The sequence below is a fragment of the Sceloporus undulatus genome, chromosome 6 (assembly GCF_019175285.1).
Source record: "Sceloporus undulatus isolate JIND9_A2432 ecotype Alabama chromosome 6, SceUnd_v1.1, whole genome shotgun sequence".
NCBI lineage: Eukaryota > Metazoa > Chordata > Lepidosauria > Squamata > Phrynosomatidae > Sceloporus > Sceloporus undulatus.
In genome coordinates, this window is record NC_056527.1 from 27828747 (window position 1) to 27848981 (window position 20235).

The following is a 20235-nucleotide window of genomic DNA, read 5'->3' on the forward strand; positions in this document are numbered from 1 at the left end:
TTATTTAACAATATATAGGTTATAGCCCAGCCAAAGTCCTTTTTGGAAAATACAGGTCAAATAGTTTAAAATAATTACAATTAAATTACTTAAAACTGGACGAGGGAAATTGTGATTGCATTCAAACCACACTCTATTTGGGGGGTTAATTGCTGCTGCTTTAGATTCTACTAAATAGTTTTCACTGTTTTGTGTGTACTTGTGTTTTATCTTCATATCTAATAGAGAAATCAAAGTTTGCCATGTTTAGTTTTCTTATCGTTCTATTTATATGGCTAACTTGGTGTATGAACTGGAAAAGGAAAAAGAATACAATACTCGATTATCATCTTTCTCTAAATAATTTTGTTTTTAAAAAGGTAAATTAGAGGGGTGTAAAACACTTTGAAGGCACCATATTTCATCTGATCTTGGAAACTAAGCAGAAGCAATCCTGGTTAATACTTGATGAGAGACCATCATGGGATACACTAGAATTGCATAATGTGGCACTTTAAGATTTTGGCTGTGAGTCTTGTTGGAATGTGCTCTCCATATCACTATGATAAGAATAATAACCCTGTCCCCATGAATATGTCTCTGTATATTTAGATAAATTTAGCTAATCCCTATTAGCCAAGATAAACTAGATCATAATCGTATGTATTAATATAGTAAGCATAAGTAAGTCATAAACATCCAAGGGGCTTGTGCATTGTCCCTGTGGAAAGATACACGTGTTCCTGATATGGATACGGATACTTCTCATGTACCTCCCCACAGGAGTTTGAATGTTTATGGTGTGCACTGATACAGGAAGTGTGACTCATACTTTCTGTATTCCCATATGCCATTAACATCCACAGTAACTAAATATACTCCATTCCTCTCTTCTTCAGAGCTAGTTCCTTTCCTATGTGTTGAGTCTTTGTTTTCATCTCCTGCAGAGCAAGACCGGTTGTGACAGTAGATGCTCGACTCATGCTCTCACCAGAGGTTGTAAATCCAGAAGATAAAACCTGTCAGCTTCCTGGCTCTGTGGCTTTGGTATCTTGGTAAGTTGTTGGTGGAGAAGATCATTTTCGGATTAGTCATCCTAATCAAGAGACTTGCAATGTCAGGCAGTGAAGGCACTGAGCTTCTTCAGGTGTAACTCTTTTCCTTGGAAATCTTCCACTTTTAAAGGAAGCATTAAATAACTTTAAGCCTTAAAAATCTTCTTCACTTCACTGGAATATTTTTGTGTCTTCTCAGCTCTGCTTCTTCCATTGAAGTAAATGGGGGTGCCTTTCAGTGCACACATACACAATAGAGCAGTAGCATCAGCAACAAATCTCAACTCATGGTGTTTGACTTCTAATTTTTTAGCTCCTTCCTTTCTCTTTTTCCTTCTTTGGATGGCCTTCTTTGCTGGAAGATTGTCTTTCTTCCTTATGATAATGGCCCAAATCCAATTGTTTGTCTAATCTACTACAGACACGTTGAACCCATGGGAATTTGGGTTACATCACTTATGTACAGTAAGATCTTGGTATCTCTGGGGTTTGATTCTAGGATCTCCCATGGACACCAAAATCAGTGGATACTCAAGTCCCATTAAATACAGTGATGTGCTAAAATGTCCCTTATGTAAAATGGCAAAATCAAGGTTACTTTTTGAAATTTACAATTTTTAATATTTTCAAACCATGGGTAGTTGAATGCATGGATAGAGAATCTGTGGATACAAAGGGCTAACTGTAAATTCTATTGATTCAGTCAGTCTACTCTGGCTGAATTTAAACCCCTGCATTAATAAAATCAGAATCTATTAAATGGAATTGTGTTGTTGTTGTTTTTAAATGCCCATTCCAGGACCAAGATATAGACTCTTCATCTGGATTATGCATTCATTTCATTGAACACATATGTACCGGAAATAAAACTACAAATGTTATCACTGGCAAGAATACTATGTCCAAGATCCTACATGGTCAAGCACAACTCCAATATGATTCCCCACTTCCCACTCCAGGACTCACCATTATACTGTGTAGCCCTTCCTCCACGGCCATTCCATTGCTATTGGAGAGTGCAGGAAATCAGACCAGCATCAGGCTTTGTTCTCATAGCCTTATGCAGATGGAGGATATCTTCCACAGAGATAATGTCTCAGTGCATGATGTCATTGGTCTACATCTGACTCTGGAAAGATAGCCAGACGTTTCTCTGCTCCCCCTTGCCCTCCTCCAGAAGTCCAGTTGGTATGGGGAGGTTGCTGTCAAAGTGCAACAGTGAGTCCTGTGCAGCATCTGCACTGCACAATTAATACACTTTGGCACAGTTTTAACTGCCATGGTTTAATGCTATAGAATTCTGAGATTTGTAGTTTTGTGAGCTACTTAACCTTTTCTGGTGCCACAACAAACTACAGATCTCAAGATTGCATAGGATGGAGTTATGACAGTTAAGGTGGTGTCAAGTTGCATTAATTTTGTAGTGTGACAGCAGTGGGGGGGGGGGGTCATTTGGTTGTTCCAGGGGAAGAATGGCAACCTCTGCAAGACCCAAATAAGACATACACTCGTCCCTCCACATTTACAGCTTTGACTCTTGCAGCTTTAATTATTCATGGATTTTATTAATATGTTCTCTCTAGGAATATCTAGGTCCTTCAACACAACTCTGTAGTCGACTTTAACCAAAAGTCGCACTGAAGATCCTAGAGAGAACACTCCACTATGTATTTGTATCTCCTCCAGTTCAATTCTATGGTCAATATCTGGCACATGTTGACCATAGAGTTGCACTGGAGAACCCAGAGATTCCTAGAGAGGTGTTCTCTCAGGTAAAAACATAGTGTTTTTGTTATTTGCAGTTTTTCCACATTTCCTGTGCCCTAATCCCAGTGAATGTGAAGGGACAAGTATAGATGTAAGTTAGACTACACCCATGTATGACACTAAGCAGAAGCCAGCCAAAGTCCATGAACATCATGAGAACTGATGATACCACTATTGTATAATGTAACCAGGAACAGTTTTTAGCATCTTCCTGTGACAGTTGTATCATTTAAACAGGCCTCAAATCAGTAAAATTTTACAGCAATGTAATATATGGATTGAGCCATCTAGGAATACTATTTCAGCCTGAGGGATAAATTTTCTTTCAGAGAAGTGCTTGGGGCCTGCACTCATATAGTGCTTGGGGCAAAATGGATGGGGGGGGGAGGCTTTTACTAAAAATACAAACTTATTTTAGCTTAAAGGTTTTACTGCAAGTAACTTAAGGCTTGTCTACATTAGAGGCAAAAGTCCAAATGCATTCCTGCCTCTCCTGCCCCCATACCCACCGCAGAGTCACTTTGTATAATGTTTCTCCACAGGAACATTAGGTAGATTGTCCCAGCTATCCCTACAGAATCTGGGGCTTATAGAGCCATTTATTGTGTGGCCTTATCGCCCCAGATTTGGAGAGATAGTGGGATTTTAATGTTTTTTTAAAGCAGTATACACAAAGCCTTAGTCTTGGAGAGGCACAAATCCCTTTATAATGGGGCGGGAGGGAAGAATATAAAACATTAGAAACCACCAAACAATCATGCATAGGACAGGATAGCTGGAGAATCACAGCTGGAGAACCACAGCTAGATTAAGAGCCTGTACAGATTGGTGTTATACGCTGGCGTGGGGGTGTGCTGTATGCACGCCAGCCGCCCCCACATTGACGCCATGCTGGCATCATGCTGTGCATCAAACTGCACAGCAGGGGTTGTCATGGCACTCTGTTGGCACAGCATTTAAACACACTGCACCAAAGGAGTGCAAAAAAGCACCTAGGGCATCCCTTCCACAATGTGAAAAGGAACCACTTTTGTGGCTTCTTTTTGCACAATGGAAAGGCCAGATCATGCAGTTGCTGTGGTCCCAATTAGGTGAGGAAAGGGGCAGCATGGAGCCGCCCCTTAGGAATGGTTATGTTGAGCCCTTAAGTTTACAAAATAGCCAGATTCAGTCTTAAGGTCTAGAATTTTTCACTTCTGTTCCAGTTGACTGAATGTTGTGAGCTTGTACTTTAGGACTACTCAAAATAATAGGCATGAGTGCATGGATTTGCAAGGATTTCTGACCTCCCCCTCATTTAACAATAGTAGCAACAAAATATTTCCTCTCCACCAAAAATATTGTTGAAATTAAGATGTGTTGTATTTTAAGGGATATCTAAGGATGTGTTTTGTGTGGAAAGACTCTGAGCTGTATTCATGTTAGGTACTCAAAACAAATTCCTTGGCTCAAAATTCTTTAATTCTGAGCATTTTTTGTACCAGATTCCAGTTAGCAGATCTCAAGGGCACTAGCAAAAACAGAAGTAAGCTTGAAGTCTGCCCACCCTTGCTATACAAGCCATGAAATAGATGAACATGTCATTGGGATTTTCTAGAGTCCTGGCTAGAATCAAGAAATGGATCTGTCATAATGCTACACTGATGTCTGGTTTACACATTTAGTGGAATGAGGTGCAAATGAAGTGACAGGAGAATCATGAGGTGGTAGAATGGAGTGCCCAATTTCAAACCATTGTGGTAGAATCAAATTTTGAACGCTCCACACAATAAAACAAAAGGAAAACAAACCTTGGACAAAATCCAGTTGCTGGTCCCAGCTGTAATAGCTCCATTTAATCAGATGCTGAAGTCAACGCTTACTTAAGTGTTTATTCAATGGGTCTACTCTAGTTGGGACTATCAGTTGTATTACCCCTTTAACCTTCATGCAAGTTGAAAACAAATACAGGTGAAAACAAATACTATTCCCCTGATGGCTTTTTTTAATTGCAAGGAATTTATATTATGGATGAGGATTCAATATGATATTCCTTGCCTGCAGTTTGATGCTGCATAGCCCATTTCACCATTTCAGGATTCTACCACTTCATTCCCCTGCATGTTCAGGAAGGGCCTGAAGCCACTCCAGAATTACTTTTCAGTTCTCTGCTATCCTTCTAGAAACCTGACTATGGGGGAGAAACTGCTTGAATGTGAATTTTCTCATAGACGAATATATGAATGTATGTGTTATATAGGTGCCACTGCTGATAAATGGTTGTGGCTCTCGCCATTATGCTGTAAAATATGCTTCCCTGAAGATTTTCTCTCCTGCTGTAAAAAATTTAATCCAGTCTCTCCAAATGATTGAAGAGCAGCAGTTAGTTTTCCATTCTGTAATTTTTTCTCCCTCTGTAGTTGTTATAACCTCGTGTTGTCCATATGCAAACAATTATTAGGGAAACTCCAACAGACAAATATTTCCTCTGCCCCATGGGATAGATTTCTGTATCTTTTAGCCAGCTGCGCAACTTGTGCAAAATGCCTGTTGATTGACATTTCAAAATAAAATGAATGAAAGGAGATCATCTTAGGCAGAAAATATTTGGAGAGATTTGGACTACAGCACACTATCTAGTAGAAGTAAAATGTTGTTTTAACCAAGTGTGATGTTGTTATTAAAATGTGTAAGTATTGTTTCCATACAGACAGAAACATTCTACATACTTCTTTTAAAACCAAAAATGTGTTGGAATGTGAAGCGATAAACAGATGGTTGAATCCCAAGGCCAGTCATGCTTCAGCCCCATAAAAACCAATAGAAAAAGTTAGGCATAATTATCTTGAGTTGTGTTGATTTAAATAGAACAATAGCCTGCCAGAGTTGGGAAAATATATTTTGTTGGACAATGCTGGCTGTCAGAGTGTAGAAGCTGTAGTTCAAGGAAGGAACTTTCCTAAGCTTTACTTGACTACAAGCACATCCCTGACTGGCAAAGGTGACCACAGCATACTGAACTGGCAGTAGGCGAGTATGTTGAATCCAACTCCCTTTGAACCTAAAGATACTGGAAATTGCTCAGGACTATCCTTGCTATGGCTTAACTTTGTTGTTGTTGTTGTGTGCCTTCAAGTAGTTTCTGATTAATGGTATCCCTAAGGTGAGCCTATCATGGGATTGCCTTGGCAAGATTTGTTCAGACTTTATGCCAGTATTATTGTTATGTGTTCTGAGCTGGAGGTGCTTTAGAGCTGGTATCATTTAGCTCTTCACTCATTGTGCTCTTTTCCCAACACCCTTTCTTGGCTTTTTCAGTGGCTGATCATAGCCAGCAGAGCAGTTATTTAAGAAAATGGTTTTATTAGTAGATCTCCACTACAGGTGAAGTACTACAGGTAGTTGCAACTTCCTAATTGGTTTCAGTGGCAGTCCCACATAGTGCACAGAAGTACAGTGGACCCTTGTTATACGCTGGGGTTTGGTTCCAAGATCCCCTGTGGATAACAAAATCTGTGGATGCCCAAGTCCCATTGCTAATGACATAGCAAAATGGCGTCCCTTATACAAATTGGAAAATCAAGGTTTGATATTTGAAATTTATACTTTTTTTTGAACACTTTCAAACTGTGGATGCTTGAATCTGTGTATAAAAAATCTGTGTATAAGAAGGGCCGACTGTAATGGAGCCCTGGTGGCGCAGTGGTTAAATGCCTGTACTGCAGCCATTCACTTGAAACCACAAGGTTGCGAGTTCAAGACCAGCAAAAGGGCCCAAGCTCGAGTCAGGCTTGCATCCTTCCGAGGTCGCTAAAATGAGTACCCAGACTGTTGGGGGCAAATTAGCTTACTTGCTGTTCACCGCTATGATCTTTGGAAAGCGGTATGATAAATAAACAAATTATTATTATTTTTAATTATTAATTGTTTTAGCAGGGAGAAATGCAAGTTCATTGTGGAAGTTATTTAGTATCATCTATTCAAGTCATCTTATAATTGGGGAAAGGGATTTTTTTAGTTTATAAATTCTGTCTATGAAGGCCTGGTATACAGATTATTTATCAGTTACATTGTGAGAGAGTGGTGAAACCCTTTGCCACTGAAAGCACTCAGACTTTGCAAGCAAGATTATTATTACAGATAAGAGCAGGCAGATGCAGGATGAGGGGGTCCCTCACTTCCTCATTGTTTCTTATCTGCTCCTCTTTCCATCCGTCAATTGTTCTAAAATGCCTGAATAGATTAACTGTTGCTCAGACTGACAGTTACGAATGGATTTGGGTATTCAATGCATATATTTTTCTACAGATGTAAACTTGTCTTCATGGTCATAAACCCACTCAGATCAGTTCTTGGTTGTGTTGACTTCTAACCCAGCTTCCAAATATATGGCCTGTTACTTTCAGCCCTAAAAAAAGGGAAAGGGGTGGATTCAAATTAAAACGAGGTAACTTGCCTGCGTAAGAGTGGAGTTGGCTTTAATTAGGTGAGGTTTTCAGATATATCCGAAGGAGGAAGGTTTGGCTAGAGAGGTTAACCACTCAGTTTATCAGGGTTCTGAAGTTAAGGATTTGAAAACATTTAATTGTGTTTCTTGGAATCCTACCAGCACAGCAAATTTTGTATCAGATTGGGAAACATTTGTTCCTTCTTGTGTAAATATGTATGTACTTTTGGGTAGATGGTAGCACTTTTCTTAAGATACACAACTCCATATGCATTTTAATGCATTTTGCCCATTGACTAAATTGCATTTGCATGCATATTTGAAATATACACATATTAATAATTTACATTTACTTATGCATAGTTCAAAAAAGAAAAAAGTGGGGAGGGGTTCAACATTTGTAGTTTACCCCTGGCAATGAGAAACTGAAAGATGTACATATACAATAATCTTGCAGGTCATACATTGGCTATATTAATTTCTTAATAAATTGGTTAATGTCTATCCCAATTTGCATGCTGCTTTTCTGATGGAATTTCCTAAGTTAAACTCATCTGTTTTGAGAGCATGACTATAACTAATCATCATACATATGCTCAGGTGGCAACATGACTGCATGTTTCTTGAACCAGATTGAAAATTCAGTAGATACATTAAGAGAACAACCCCAGCTGGTAAAGATAGCTAAGGACCAGCCGAAGATGAGTTGAATCTAAAGCCCTCCCAACATAGGTGTGTTAGAAATTACATAGGATTGCTCTTGCCCCAAACTAACTTTGAGCCAGTATTATGGCTTCAATTCAGGACCGGAGGAGATTTGGATCTGGCATAATTTAGCATTTCCATCACCCTACCCTCTCTCTGCTTTGTTTTTTTCACCAGTAGCTCCTAGCTGGCAAAACAATTTTGCCAGCAGACTGCTCTGCCAGCAGATCTGTGGCAGTAGAGCATGTCTCTCAATATAAGAAGCTTGTGCCTAATTCTAGCTGCTGATGGATCTTTGAGTAAGGATAGCACTGCTCTTTTGTGTGGATCTAATCCAGAATAAAATATTAGAGTTAACCAAGCAGCAAATCTTTTGGATCAGTCAATAGAAGAGGGGTCTTTCAACAGAAAAACATTTCTCCTGTCAGAAGAAGCTTTTAGGAAGTCCTATCTAACTCCTAAACCTGGTGCATCTTGTAGTTAGCACTGCATTTCCCAACAGAAATTTCTTGAACTCTTAATGGGGCACTGCAGGTTACACTTGGGAATATTGGAAATGTTTTTGGGAAAAGAGGTGTCACTGCAACCTGTTTCGTGAAACAAGGCCAAAACCCTGAAACAGGTGTGGACTGTCTTCACATTATCTGCACCCAATTTGGGCTTTCTTACCCTTAACCTAAAATTTAAAACCGTACCTTTTAGTCCAGGTTTCCAGCTCTCTCCACAATTATGCCAGGCAGCTGTCTTCCCACATGGTCCTTGTCAGCTACCCAGCAGCGAAGTTGCGGGTGCAAATCAGAACAAAATCAGAAGAAGTGTCAAAGCGTGGCTGGGTGCCTTGTGACTTCAGCACTGCTACCAATGAAAGCAGCTGCCTTAACTTGAAGAGAGTAGTGGTAATGGGGGAATTCAGAGCCAGAATACTCCAGGGGCAGCCTACAGTATTCTAGCCAGTGTAGACAAGCTGTGGCCCTCAGCAAAATGCATAACTGCCTCTAAAATATAGAGCTGTGGGCTTGTCCTCTACCCCCTAAACTGCACGGCATAGAAGGGAGCACCATCATATGTTCTGGCTCAAGCAGTAAAATTTCTAGGTATTGTCCTGCATAAAGCAATAACTCCAACCTCCCTTATACTCTTCCTAGTTGAGCTAGTAGGGCCACTGTTTACAACATGAAGTTGGTCAGGTTAAACCATCTAGATCAAATTAAATCACTGGGCCTGTTATGCCAATATTTTGTGTTTATTTATTTCCTGTTTCATACTACTCTATAAATTTAAACAATATTCAATTTATCAAGTCACAGGGGAATAAATGTAGTTGGAAATGATGAATTCTTGAAGGGCCTGAAATAAACTTTCACAATAACCCTTGGAGTCTACAGGAAAACCCTGTCCTGTGGTACATGGCAAATTGTTTGCCCTAAGGAAAGATGTTGAGTAAGGTCATGCACAATAGATGAGTCCCAGATGTGTCTCATTTTCATTGGGACTATCAGAGGAAGCTGATGGACAATTCTGATAAGATTAGAACTTATTTTGGAGGTGATGTTGCTAGTTTTCAGCTTAAAGTGTATGCAGATCTCTATTTAGTAAAACACAGTTTGAAAAAGTTTATTTTTCCCAACTATAATTCCTAAAATTCCCCTCTGAGAGTCGTAGTGCAAAAAAGTAACTTTCACAGTCTCCAGTAAAATGGATTAAGTAAAACTGAAGGAACCGTTTTCAACTTACTATGCTGTTTTTGTGAAAATCCTGAATAAACTTAACTCTTGAACAAGTGGAAAGACTTGCCACATTTTAATATATAGAACTTTTTATCAGAGCCCCAGGGTTGTTTAGTTTAGATAAACAGAGCTGAGTTTTGTGTTTTCAGTTTTCATCTTGGACTGCATAGATTACCCTGTCATCAAGAGAAAATCACAAGGACGGTTTTCTAGGCAGTGCTGATTAGGAGGAAATTGTACTTTTCTAACAGGCTAGGCTTTGTTGTAATGATTTAACCATCCCTTTGTGGATATTTGAGAAAGCCTTTTTGAGTGTCACCTGATTAAAAATTGATATTTTCATAATGTAAAGGGAATGTATTGCTGCTGAAGTGCTTTTCAGTTTATGATTTTGGATGTTCTATCTACAGAGTTACTTAGTTTATAAAACTGACTTGGCATGTCAGATCAAACGAGTTATATAAAATATTTAACTTCAATTATGTTCACAGGATGATTAGTTTTGGGAGATAGGTTCATATATGCATTATGCCATTAGGGTATTGTTTGGCTCCAGGATTGCCCATGGACATCAAAATCTGTGGATGCTCAAATCCCATTAAGTACGCTGGCATAGTAAAATGGTGTCTCTTATATATAATGGCAAAATCAAGGTTTGCTTTTTGGAATTTATATTTTTGGAATATTTTCAATCCATGGATGCTTGAATCCATAGATTAAAAAAATCAGTGGATACGGAGGACTAACTGTAATTGAAATGCTCATCTAGAAATGTGGAGATTGGTGGATTTTTTTTTCAGGGGCAGAATTCTTATTTGGGGGACAATGCCCTCATTTCATACACACACCACTATATGTAGCTATATCCTGTGTACAGTGGAAATCCAATGCATGACTATTCAGAAGCAAGCACCATTGAGTTCAGCTGGATTTACTTCCTCATCATGAATAAGACCACAGCTCTAAAGAATTAATACATTTCAGATTTGTGTGGAGATGAATCATTGTTACACCAGTAAATACAATCAGAACCCCTTAAGTCTGAAGAGGTTGTTTTCTGAGTCAGATTTTTGAAATGGATGTTAGGATTTTTAAAACAAAAAGGAAAATCTTGCAACGAATTTCAGCAAATGAATTATTTTCTCTGTTTTCCTCTGTAGTTTTACTGTAAACGTCTGTGCAGCTTTTGAAGCTCCAGGTATTTCAGATAAAATTGGTAAGTCTTTTAATGTTTATATGGCTGTGTTAAAGACTCATTGATTTTTGTTGGAATATTTGAAGTTCTTTTCATGTTCTGCAGTTTTTGGGTGTCATAAAACACCCATAAGGTGACATCAATTGTATGGATGCAGATTTAACATTTTTTAAAAAATATGAATAACCACGGGGGCATACCCTCTTAGCAAAAGGTTTATCGAAGGGGTTTTTAATTCTATGTCACATTCTGGACAAAGATTTAGTCTCTGAAGGTGGTATTTAAAAAAGAATCACTAACCTCTGTTTGTTTTCTTGAAGGTAAATCCTATTGTTGTTGTTGTTATATTTATTTATCTCCCAACTTTTTTTCTAAAATTGGAACTCAGTGAGTTTTCTAATTTAAAAACAAGTACAATATAGCTGAAAACATACAAATGTGAAGATTTATATAATTATATTGCCCATAATAGTAAAACAATTTAAAACAGACACCTAAAAACAAAAAAAATATAGTTAGAAACAATTCAATATAATCAATACAACACACTCTAAAGCCCTGTCCTGGAAAATTTTCAGTTCTTAAAGCATTTTAGGTTTGTTTGTTTTTTAAGTCTTTTCCTGCCAATGGCCACAGCAAGAAGGTGGCCATTCTGGACTCCTTAGGAAGGGAGTAACAGAGTCTAAGGACAACCACTGAGAAATATACACCCCTGCCATAAAACTTCTACTAGTTTTGGGCGGGAGTGATTTCCAAATACAGTCAGGCCTCTGGATGTGGGGGAGATCTGCTCTGGACCCCCTTGTAGATTAAAAAAAAATAGGTCCTTAAGTCCTATTCCCCTTAATGGCACTGCACACACAACCATTGGAGACAACGGGGCTTGCTGTCTGCGGATGCTCAGATCTGCTCAGGGACGTAGCCAGGGGGGCAGTCTTGGGGTCCGGACCCCCCCCCTTTCGTTAGATAAAATGAATGGTGTGTGCTGCCGTGCCACCGCGCCCAAGCCCCATTATAATGGTGGCACTTAGTCTGGACCCCCCCTTCCCAAAATCCTGGCTACGTCCCTGATCTGCTGATGGCAAACCTGTGGATACGGAGGTCCAGCTGTACTTATGCATACCATTTTAGTCTTTGTCTTGGCTCACATTTTGTTCATTATCCCGTTTTAATGTTTCTATTTATTTACCTAGTACAGTACCAGAGCTCATACTTAGTTGGACAGAGCCTTGAGGCTAAGCTACTTTTCCTCAGTACCATCCTGAAGGGTTTGTACAGAAATAGATGGGTATAGAGGGCCATAGTAGGCTACAGGAATGACAGGCTCTGACACTGTTGGCAGTGCATCTCAAGTTGCATGACACTTCTTCAGACTGTTTATGTGAAGAGAAGCATTAGGTTAAGGCAGCTGCAGCCACCATTTTACTTATTCCAGAACTCCCAGAATCCTGACCTCTAATGGACATCAAAGTGCTTCAGAGGCATCTTTGTTCAGAGCATAGAAAAGGTTACTTTTCAAAACTTTTGTTTGTACTACAGCTTCCAAATTCCAACCAGGCAGCATGCTAGGTGGAGTTTTCTGAGAGCTTTAGTTCAAAAAGTGACCTTTTTAAAGCTCTTGTGAAATAATCAGTACCAGCTGAAGTCACTTGGTTAGATACAGTGGGCCCTTGGTGTCTGCTGGGGTTTGGTTCCAGGAACCCCTGTGGATAACAAATCCATGGATTGTCAAGTCTCATTATAAACAATGGAATAATAAAATGGTATCATATATAAAATGGGGGGAATTAATATATTTAAATATATTTTCAAGCCATGAATTTTTGGTTCTGTGGATAAAATCCCTTTTGGTTGCTAATTCCAGGCCAGTTGACAATATACACATGGAAGGATTTTAACTGGATTAGGAATTTTGTAGAGGGGCATCCATTTTTTTTATACTATTCTAATGATGCTCTTGGAGCGACCCTAATGATACTGATGTTGGCTTCATTTTATTGCCAAACAAAAACATGTATATGTTTGATTCAGTTTAAATCAGTTTTATTTATATCCTAACCGGTGGTTTCATGCTACAGGATTATTGTGTTGTTGTTGGTACTCTTTAGATTTATGGTGAAAGAACAGTGAAGGATTTGCCATGTTCCTTGTATTCCTATTTATAATGATGTAGGGCATTAAACTCAGTCACTTGCTTTCACGACAGAATGACTGGCCAGCTGAACAAATATTGAACTGCATTCAGAAACAGGAACACTCCAAAACTGGGCTCTTTATTTTAAAAGTGGAGGAGGATTTGAAGGATAACATATATTTATGAGGCTTGACTTGCTTGTGTCCTTTAGCTCTGAGAGCTGAACTACAGTTGGATTCTTTAAAAGTCAAAGGAGCTGTTAAGCGGACCCTTTTCCTGGATTACCATCAGTCACAGCATATCTTCCTCCTCATGATAGTCCGGCAGAACTGGCTCACTTGTAAGGACTTTGTGGTTTATCTCAGAGTAAGTCTTGTTCTTTGCCAGGTCAAGGAAGTGATCATTTCCAGGGCAGATATTTCAAAATATAATTGGTATGTGAATGATGAAAAAGAACAGGCAGTGAAAGAAATAAAAAGGATAAGTTTTTTAAAAAAATACCTGTTTGTCTTCTTTAACACTAGAAAATATAAGATTGTAATCAGTACATATTTTGGAATATGTCTATAGAATTTTCCTACACATGGCCCTGAATAGCATTACCGTATATACTTGACTATATGTCGAGCTCATGTATAAGATGAGGGCAAGTTTTGGGGCGAAAATTGTGGGTTTTGATATGACCTGTAGATAAGGCAAGAATAAAACTTAGGGGCATGTAAGAAAGAATTTAAAGGATGAAACAAAGGAAAATAATGTTAAAGAACTTACAAAATTCCAGCAGGCATAACTGTTTGTGCTCACCCTAAAAGCTGGATGGATGAGAGAACAGAGTGGTGGGAGGGAGGCAAGTGCTTTCAAGACAGATCACACTCTTGCTTTTTATGAGACAGTTCCTTCTTTAAAATAAGAGTTAAAGTACAGAATTTACATTGACATGTGGATAAGTCAATTTGGGGTTTTGGGGTCAATTTTTGGACAAAAATTTCTAGACTTATACATGAGTATATACAGTAAATAAATCTTAATAGTATTATTCCGAATGTATGGGCAGCCATCAATTCTATTACTTTATCTCCTTAAATATCAAACAAGAAAACCATAGTTATTGAATCCATTTCTCCAGTATGTTAAACACATACACAACCTTGGAGTTGAATTGCATCATACATAGGTTTTGCAATTGTAAGAAGTGTTCTATATTTGCTTTGTAAGACAATGCTGGAACATAACCAGAATATGCAAAGTTATATCCACTGGGACTCTATCAGCTATGGCCTCCAAGTCAGAACGGATCTGAGAGATTTTATCTGCAAAGTATTTTTATAAATATGTATGTATGCATTTTATATTTTGCTTTTCATCTAGTATAGGATGCAAAGTAGATTGAGCCAACCCCAGTCCTGTTTAGCTGACCAAATGAGATGAGATTAGATGTGTTTAGGGTGGTTTGGCGAAAATGGTCTTTACTGCTGAGTAGATGATAATAGAATCTGGATGTTAATTGCTTTATTGTTGAGGTACAGTATATATATTTTGACAGTTTTTCCTTTTAATTTACCTCTCTCAGGATGAAACTGAGTTTCGAGATAAATTGTCTCCAATCAACATTACTTTGAATTACAGCTTGGATGAATCCACTTTTTCAGATGGTTTAGCTGTGAACCCAATACTGAACTTTTACCAAGAAAACATAATTGGCAAGCAGGTATGGCCCTAGCATACAAGTGCTGTCATGCTGTATGGCATCCTCTGTACAATGTTTTTGTTCAGAAGTTTTAGCATTCCCTCAGTATATGCAACAAGAGTTTAATTTGTTCATGATGGGAAGTTAATTGAACCAGATCTATCTGAAAATTGTGGAAACTCTTACAGACTGCATTTTCTAAATGTTCTCATTCTGTTAGTCTTAGCTAAGCCCAACAGCCTGTAAATCATACTCCTTGTCTAAGGATGGAAATATATACGCACCCTTTAATAAGCAAATCATGACATGGATACATATGCATATGCATAAGCAGTCACCACTGGCTCTTTGTTGGCAGTGGGATTTGGAAGGCTCACATCTTTTGAGGGAGATGTTTTTAATGGTTATCAAACAAACAAAAAAGAAAGGAAAGGAAATGTCTGAAATTCCTTTCCAAGAGAGTCCTAACACAAGTGATGCATGTTTTGGACAATGCAGGCTTACATTCTTGTGGATTGTGGCGAGGACAACGTGTGCATTCCTGACTTGAAACTTTCTGCTGTGCCGTAAGTTTGAACAAATAAACTTGTGTATTGCACTTAATAGAATAAAGGTGTTCATTAAAAAGCTGCTGGGGGGTATGGGGGAGAGGGAAGAGAAAACCACCAGGGCTGCCCCTGCGATAGGAAGGAGATCTTAACAGCCTCATGCTGAGTCTGGCTTTTATGTCTTTGGTTCACTTTTTTACAGTCCTCAAGTGGGTAGGTTCAAAGGTCTGTCACTTTAAAAAACAAAACAAAACAAAATCACCTTTGTGTTTCCCTGGTTGTTTGAGCTTTGCTTATTTCAGCAAAGAAGTAGTAATTTTAAAAATTGTTCCTACATTTGCACAAAAATACATGCAAATAGTTTCCCGCCATCTCAAACAAAACTCAAGCCACCTTGAATTCCAGCTTGAGGGAAGGTGAAATATAAATAAAGTAATGTGGTACAGTACAATAACATTAGGAAATGACATTTCTGAGTTGGATATTTCCTGGAGAAATTTAGGCTTTGTACTAAATCTTAGAAAAAATACTGTTCTCAACTACAGCAGTCAGTATCCCCCAGTCAATATGACCACTGGCCCTATTGGTTGGAGTACTCTATCAGCTGTAATCCCTAAAATATTTTTTTCCAAACTCTGCTCATTTCATATGTTCTACTTTGGAGGACACTGGTAAACCTCTGAGGATTGTGCTGTATCCATCCCATCTCTGCACCCTTTTCTCAAGGACTGATGTCTGAGTGATAATTTCATTGAATATGTCCATCCACCTGCTATTCTATCTCAGCTTGTCACATTTTCCTTTGGGTATTATGTTTATTTCAGTTTTTCCCCACCCTACCTCCAAGGATTTGTTGTACACCTTTATGTAGTTTATGTTAACCCACATCATGGGGTTTTCTGAGTGTGTGTGAATTGCTCCAGGTAACTTTCCATGGCATGGCTGAGTGAGGAATCAAACCCTGGTCTTGAGAGTCATAGTTCAATGCTCAACCACTTACCATGGTGGCTCTCCTCCAAAGACTTAGAGTTGGGTAAATAGTTCTCCTCTTCCATTCCAGTTTTATCCTCACAACAACATTGTGAAATAGATTAGGCTGACAGATAGTGATACCCAAGATCATTCAGTGAAAGCCATAGGTGGTAATAATAATAATAATAATAATAATAATAATAATAATAATAATATTTATTTATATACCGCCCTTCTTAGAATCAGGGCGGTGTAGAACAAAAGGCATACAACAATATGGTAAGGTAAGATAGGATTTGAATATAGGCCTCCTTGTTCCTAGTTTGACATGTTAATGTTGTTTACTATAGACACTTGTAAGCAGTAATAGCAGGAAATCCATGTTCTCTTGTGCTTAATGCGTAAAGTCTAAGAACCTTTGTCCCTCTAGATCAGGGGTAGGCAACCTGCGGCCCGTGGGCCGGATGCGGCCCGGCAAGGCCTTGGGACCGGCCCCAGCCTGGTCCTGCCGCCGATTGCCACCGGGGCCTTTGGGGGGCAATTGTCTATAGAAGCCTCAGAAACATGCATTTATATTAACATTTTTTTAAAATCAGCAAATTTTTTCACGTGTCCTCCATTTTTTAAAAAAAAGTGTTTTCCATTTGAAAATTTTGTCCTACATTTGTCCTGGTTTATTTATATATTTAATTTTTTTAAAAAAAATATTTAAATATTTATTTTTTGGCTTCGGCCCCCCAGTTGTCTGAGGGACAGCAACCCGGCCCCCGGCTCAAAAAGGCTGCCTACCCCTGCTCTAGATGTTTGGACCTACAACTCCTAGAAGCACTGGTTACAGTAGCCAATGATAAGGTATTATGAGAGTGGTAAGACAAAACATTTGGAGGGCCAAAATATTGCCAAACTGCATTGGGCCCTAGTAACGGTGGACGAGGATTCTTTCACTTATTTTTCCACTAGCCTGTCTTAAAAACATAATAATAATAATAATAATAATAATAATATTTCTATTTCCTGCCTCTTCCTGTGGATCGAGGCGGGATTACAGCAATCAAAATATTTCAACAATAAAAACATATCAGTTACATACCATAAAAATAACATTATCATCAATGCAATACAGTTAGTCGACTCTTCATAAAAACATACAACACTAACAGAGGTGAGATATTTTACAGCAGGTTTGGTGTAAATAACTGGGTTTGTATCTATTCTGCGTAGTCATAGTTGTCTGGTGCCATCTTAATTGTTATGGTTGCATACTATGGAACTCTGGGGCCCTTCCACATTACCAAATCATAGCAGTATATTCCACTTTCACTGCCATGGTGACATCCTCTGGAAGCCTGGGGTTTGTAGTATTTATTGAAGTACTAGTGTGCTCTGGCTGAGAGTTCTAAAGTGCAACGCCAAGGATTTGATAGGATGTTGCCACAGCAATTAAAGCAGCATATAGCATTCAAACTATGCTGTGGGAAAAGGCCCCTGGCATATGTAATATATTGAGATATCTAATTCCAATTCTGTTACAGAGAGGCCTAGTGCACTTTCCAGAACTATAGCACTAGGGCCATATGGAAGACAATTCTAAGAATCTCACCGGATTACAAATCCTAGGATTCTGTAGCATGACAGTAAACATGGTTTCAAACTGTTGTAACTGTAGTGTAGTTATTTTTCAATAATGGGGGAACCCAAACATCCCTATTGAGAAATGGATTAAGACATTAAATACAAAATATATTTTAACATGACTTGTAATCAGCATGGATTGACATTTGGCAAGGGAGTTGAATATACTGAACATCGCCTTACACATAATTCATCACAAGTCCAAGTAATTATACAACATGAAGCATGCTGAATGCATCAAAACACATCAATGCTCGTTTCATGTGTTGTAGATGAAGGAGTATCACTACTCCAGTGAGGGCACATGCATGGTTTAATGACAGAAATGCCAAGTAAATTCTGGATAAGAAATAAACATAGTACCTATGAGGACTTGTGCTTATCCCACTACTGATACCAGATGTTGAAGCCTCCACCTCTCTCTGCTGCTAAGGCATCAAATGTGTGGACCTTCTAGATGTGTTTATGATTCTTGTGTGAGACTTTGTTTTTATATTCCCACCACTGGACATAGTTTTTATATTCCCAACCTTAAAACTCTATTGCAGACACTGTGTGTCTGAATTCAACTATTGTAACATTCCCAGATGTATAGCATTCCCAGGTGTATAATACAAAAATAATTTATTAAACCAAAGTACACTATATAGTTAAAGATTATGTATTTAAAGCATCTAAATTTTAATTCATTCTAATTACTCTTTTCCTATCTCATAATCCTAACTGAGGCTACCTAATTCCCTATTTCTCTCGTCTCATTATCACACACACCAGACTTTTTAACATCCCTCCCAAACCAGCCAGTCACCAGTTACTCCAAACATTCTATACTCTCATCCCTTCCAAGCAGATTTATACTGACTTCTATTACATATAATTAAAAATAGATTTTCTATACATTAGATACATAAGCATACTTTACCTTAATTTCTCTAACAAATACAACAAATTCCACAGCATCACAGTGAATGCCCCAAAAAATGTGTTTTACTTTATTTATTTTTTTTACAGAGACAGAGATCAAATCATAATTGGGGAAGAAAACTGTGTCATGCTAATTATCAATTCAAGAAATGAAGGTGAAGGAGCCTATGAAGCAGAGCTGCATATAAAGATACCTCCTGAAGCAGATTACACGGGTGTTGAACGCAACAACAAGGTACTGTTAAGCAATAATGTATTGGGTTGTCATCTCTCCCACACACACAGACACTGCCTAATAAACATTTGGATCGGGGGCTTGGCAGCAGAGTTTAAAATGTTACTTTGACATACTACAGAATTTTGTAGCCAATATGCCACTGGCAAACATTGTTTGTACATTGATTTGAAATACATTTATTTTTATTATTTATTAATGCGTGCGCGCGCACACATTCCCCACCCTCTATCTACAGAACTCAGGGCATCATACAATAAAACCAATCTGATACAGTTAAAACAATGTAAATAATAAAAATGATTTTAAAAAGCTTGAAACATATTAATCAAGTTTATTGATTAAAAATACTATTTAAAATAGGTTAATATAACTTCATATCATATACATGGTAAGGTTTGTGTAAAACCAATTAAGCCCAACAGCTTCAGTGCACAACTGTTTTCACTAAGGAGTTGGTAGATGATCCAGATGTTGAAACAATACATAGGTTTTTCCCTCATCCAAATACTTATTTCTGAGATACAAGGATTTAGCAAAATTGTATAGTAATACTACTCAGTAATGCCATAGGGAGCTTCAAGTGAACAGGACAGAGCTCATTTTACTTGAAAGGTTTGTAGGGAGGAGGGGGAGTTGCTTTTGGAAAAGCCAGGATGAAATTCTATCCCCTAAATACACAGACAGTTCAATGTGTTCACTACTGGGCAAGAAGAATATATCAACTCCTCTGACTACAAAGCCTGCAAGCTGATCCATCATGAACTTTATTTTGGACGGTTCAAAGCATGACGCCCCCCAAAAAGGAGAACCAAGGTGTGCCAAGTTAATTTCCTTTCTAGAAGCAAATATTTTTGTTGTGATGAAAATAACTTCCTGCTTCTCTTCTGTGAGCTTGTTTTATCATATAAAACAAGTAAAAGATGGAAGAAGAAGGAAAAAACACATCTGTAACAACTGTCAAGAAAAGAAACTGTTGACATTCTTGAAGGTTATTTTTTTAAAAACATTAAATGGAGCTTCACCTTGTTTTTTTAGACAAAGTTTTAAATATAATTTTATTTTTTGCTATCAGATATATTTTGATGTTCTGTCCTCTCATTTGTGCAATTGTAAATACTATATAAGAGAAATATACAGATTTTATTATTGTACAGTGAATACTCAACCTTCTTAATACTAGCTGTTGGATGATAGTTGTTTCAATCCAACATAAGTGGAGGTTGCCAAGTTGGAGAGGCCTACTGTA

At 38.2% G+C, this 20235-nt stretch overlaps 1 protein-coding gene across 1 annotated transcript in view; it reads left to right on the forward strand.

Annotated features, from left to right (window-relative positions):
• ITGA8 (integrin subunit alpha 8) overlaps positions 1 to 20235 on the forward strand; it is a 150620-nt gene that overhangs the window by 64347 nt on the left and 66038 nt on the right. Inside the window, exons 15-20 of the mRNA XM_042476792.1 lie at positions 927 to 1034; positions 10820 to 10875; positions 13200 to 13354; positions 14559 to 14696; positions 15174 to 15241; positions 18839 to 18986. Of these exons, the coding sequence (XP_042332726.1) occupies positions 927 to 1034; positions 10820 to 10875; positions 13200 to 13354; positions 14559 to 14696; positions 15174 to 15241; positions 18839 to 18986 (673 nt within the window). The remainder of the gene's footprint in view (positions 1 to 926; positions 1035 to 10819; positions 10876 to 13199; positions 13355 to 14558; positions 14697 to 15173; positions 15242 to 18838; positions 18987 to 20235) is intronic.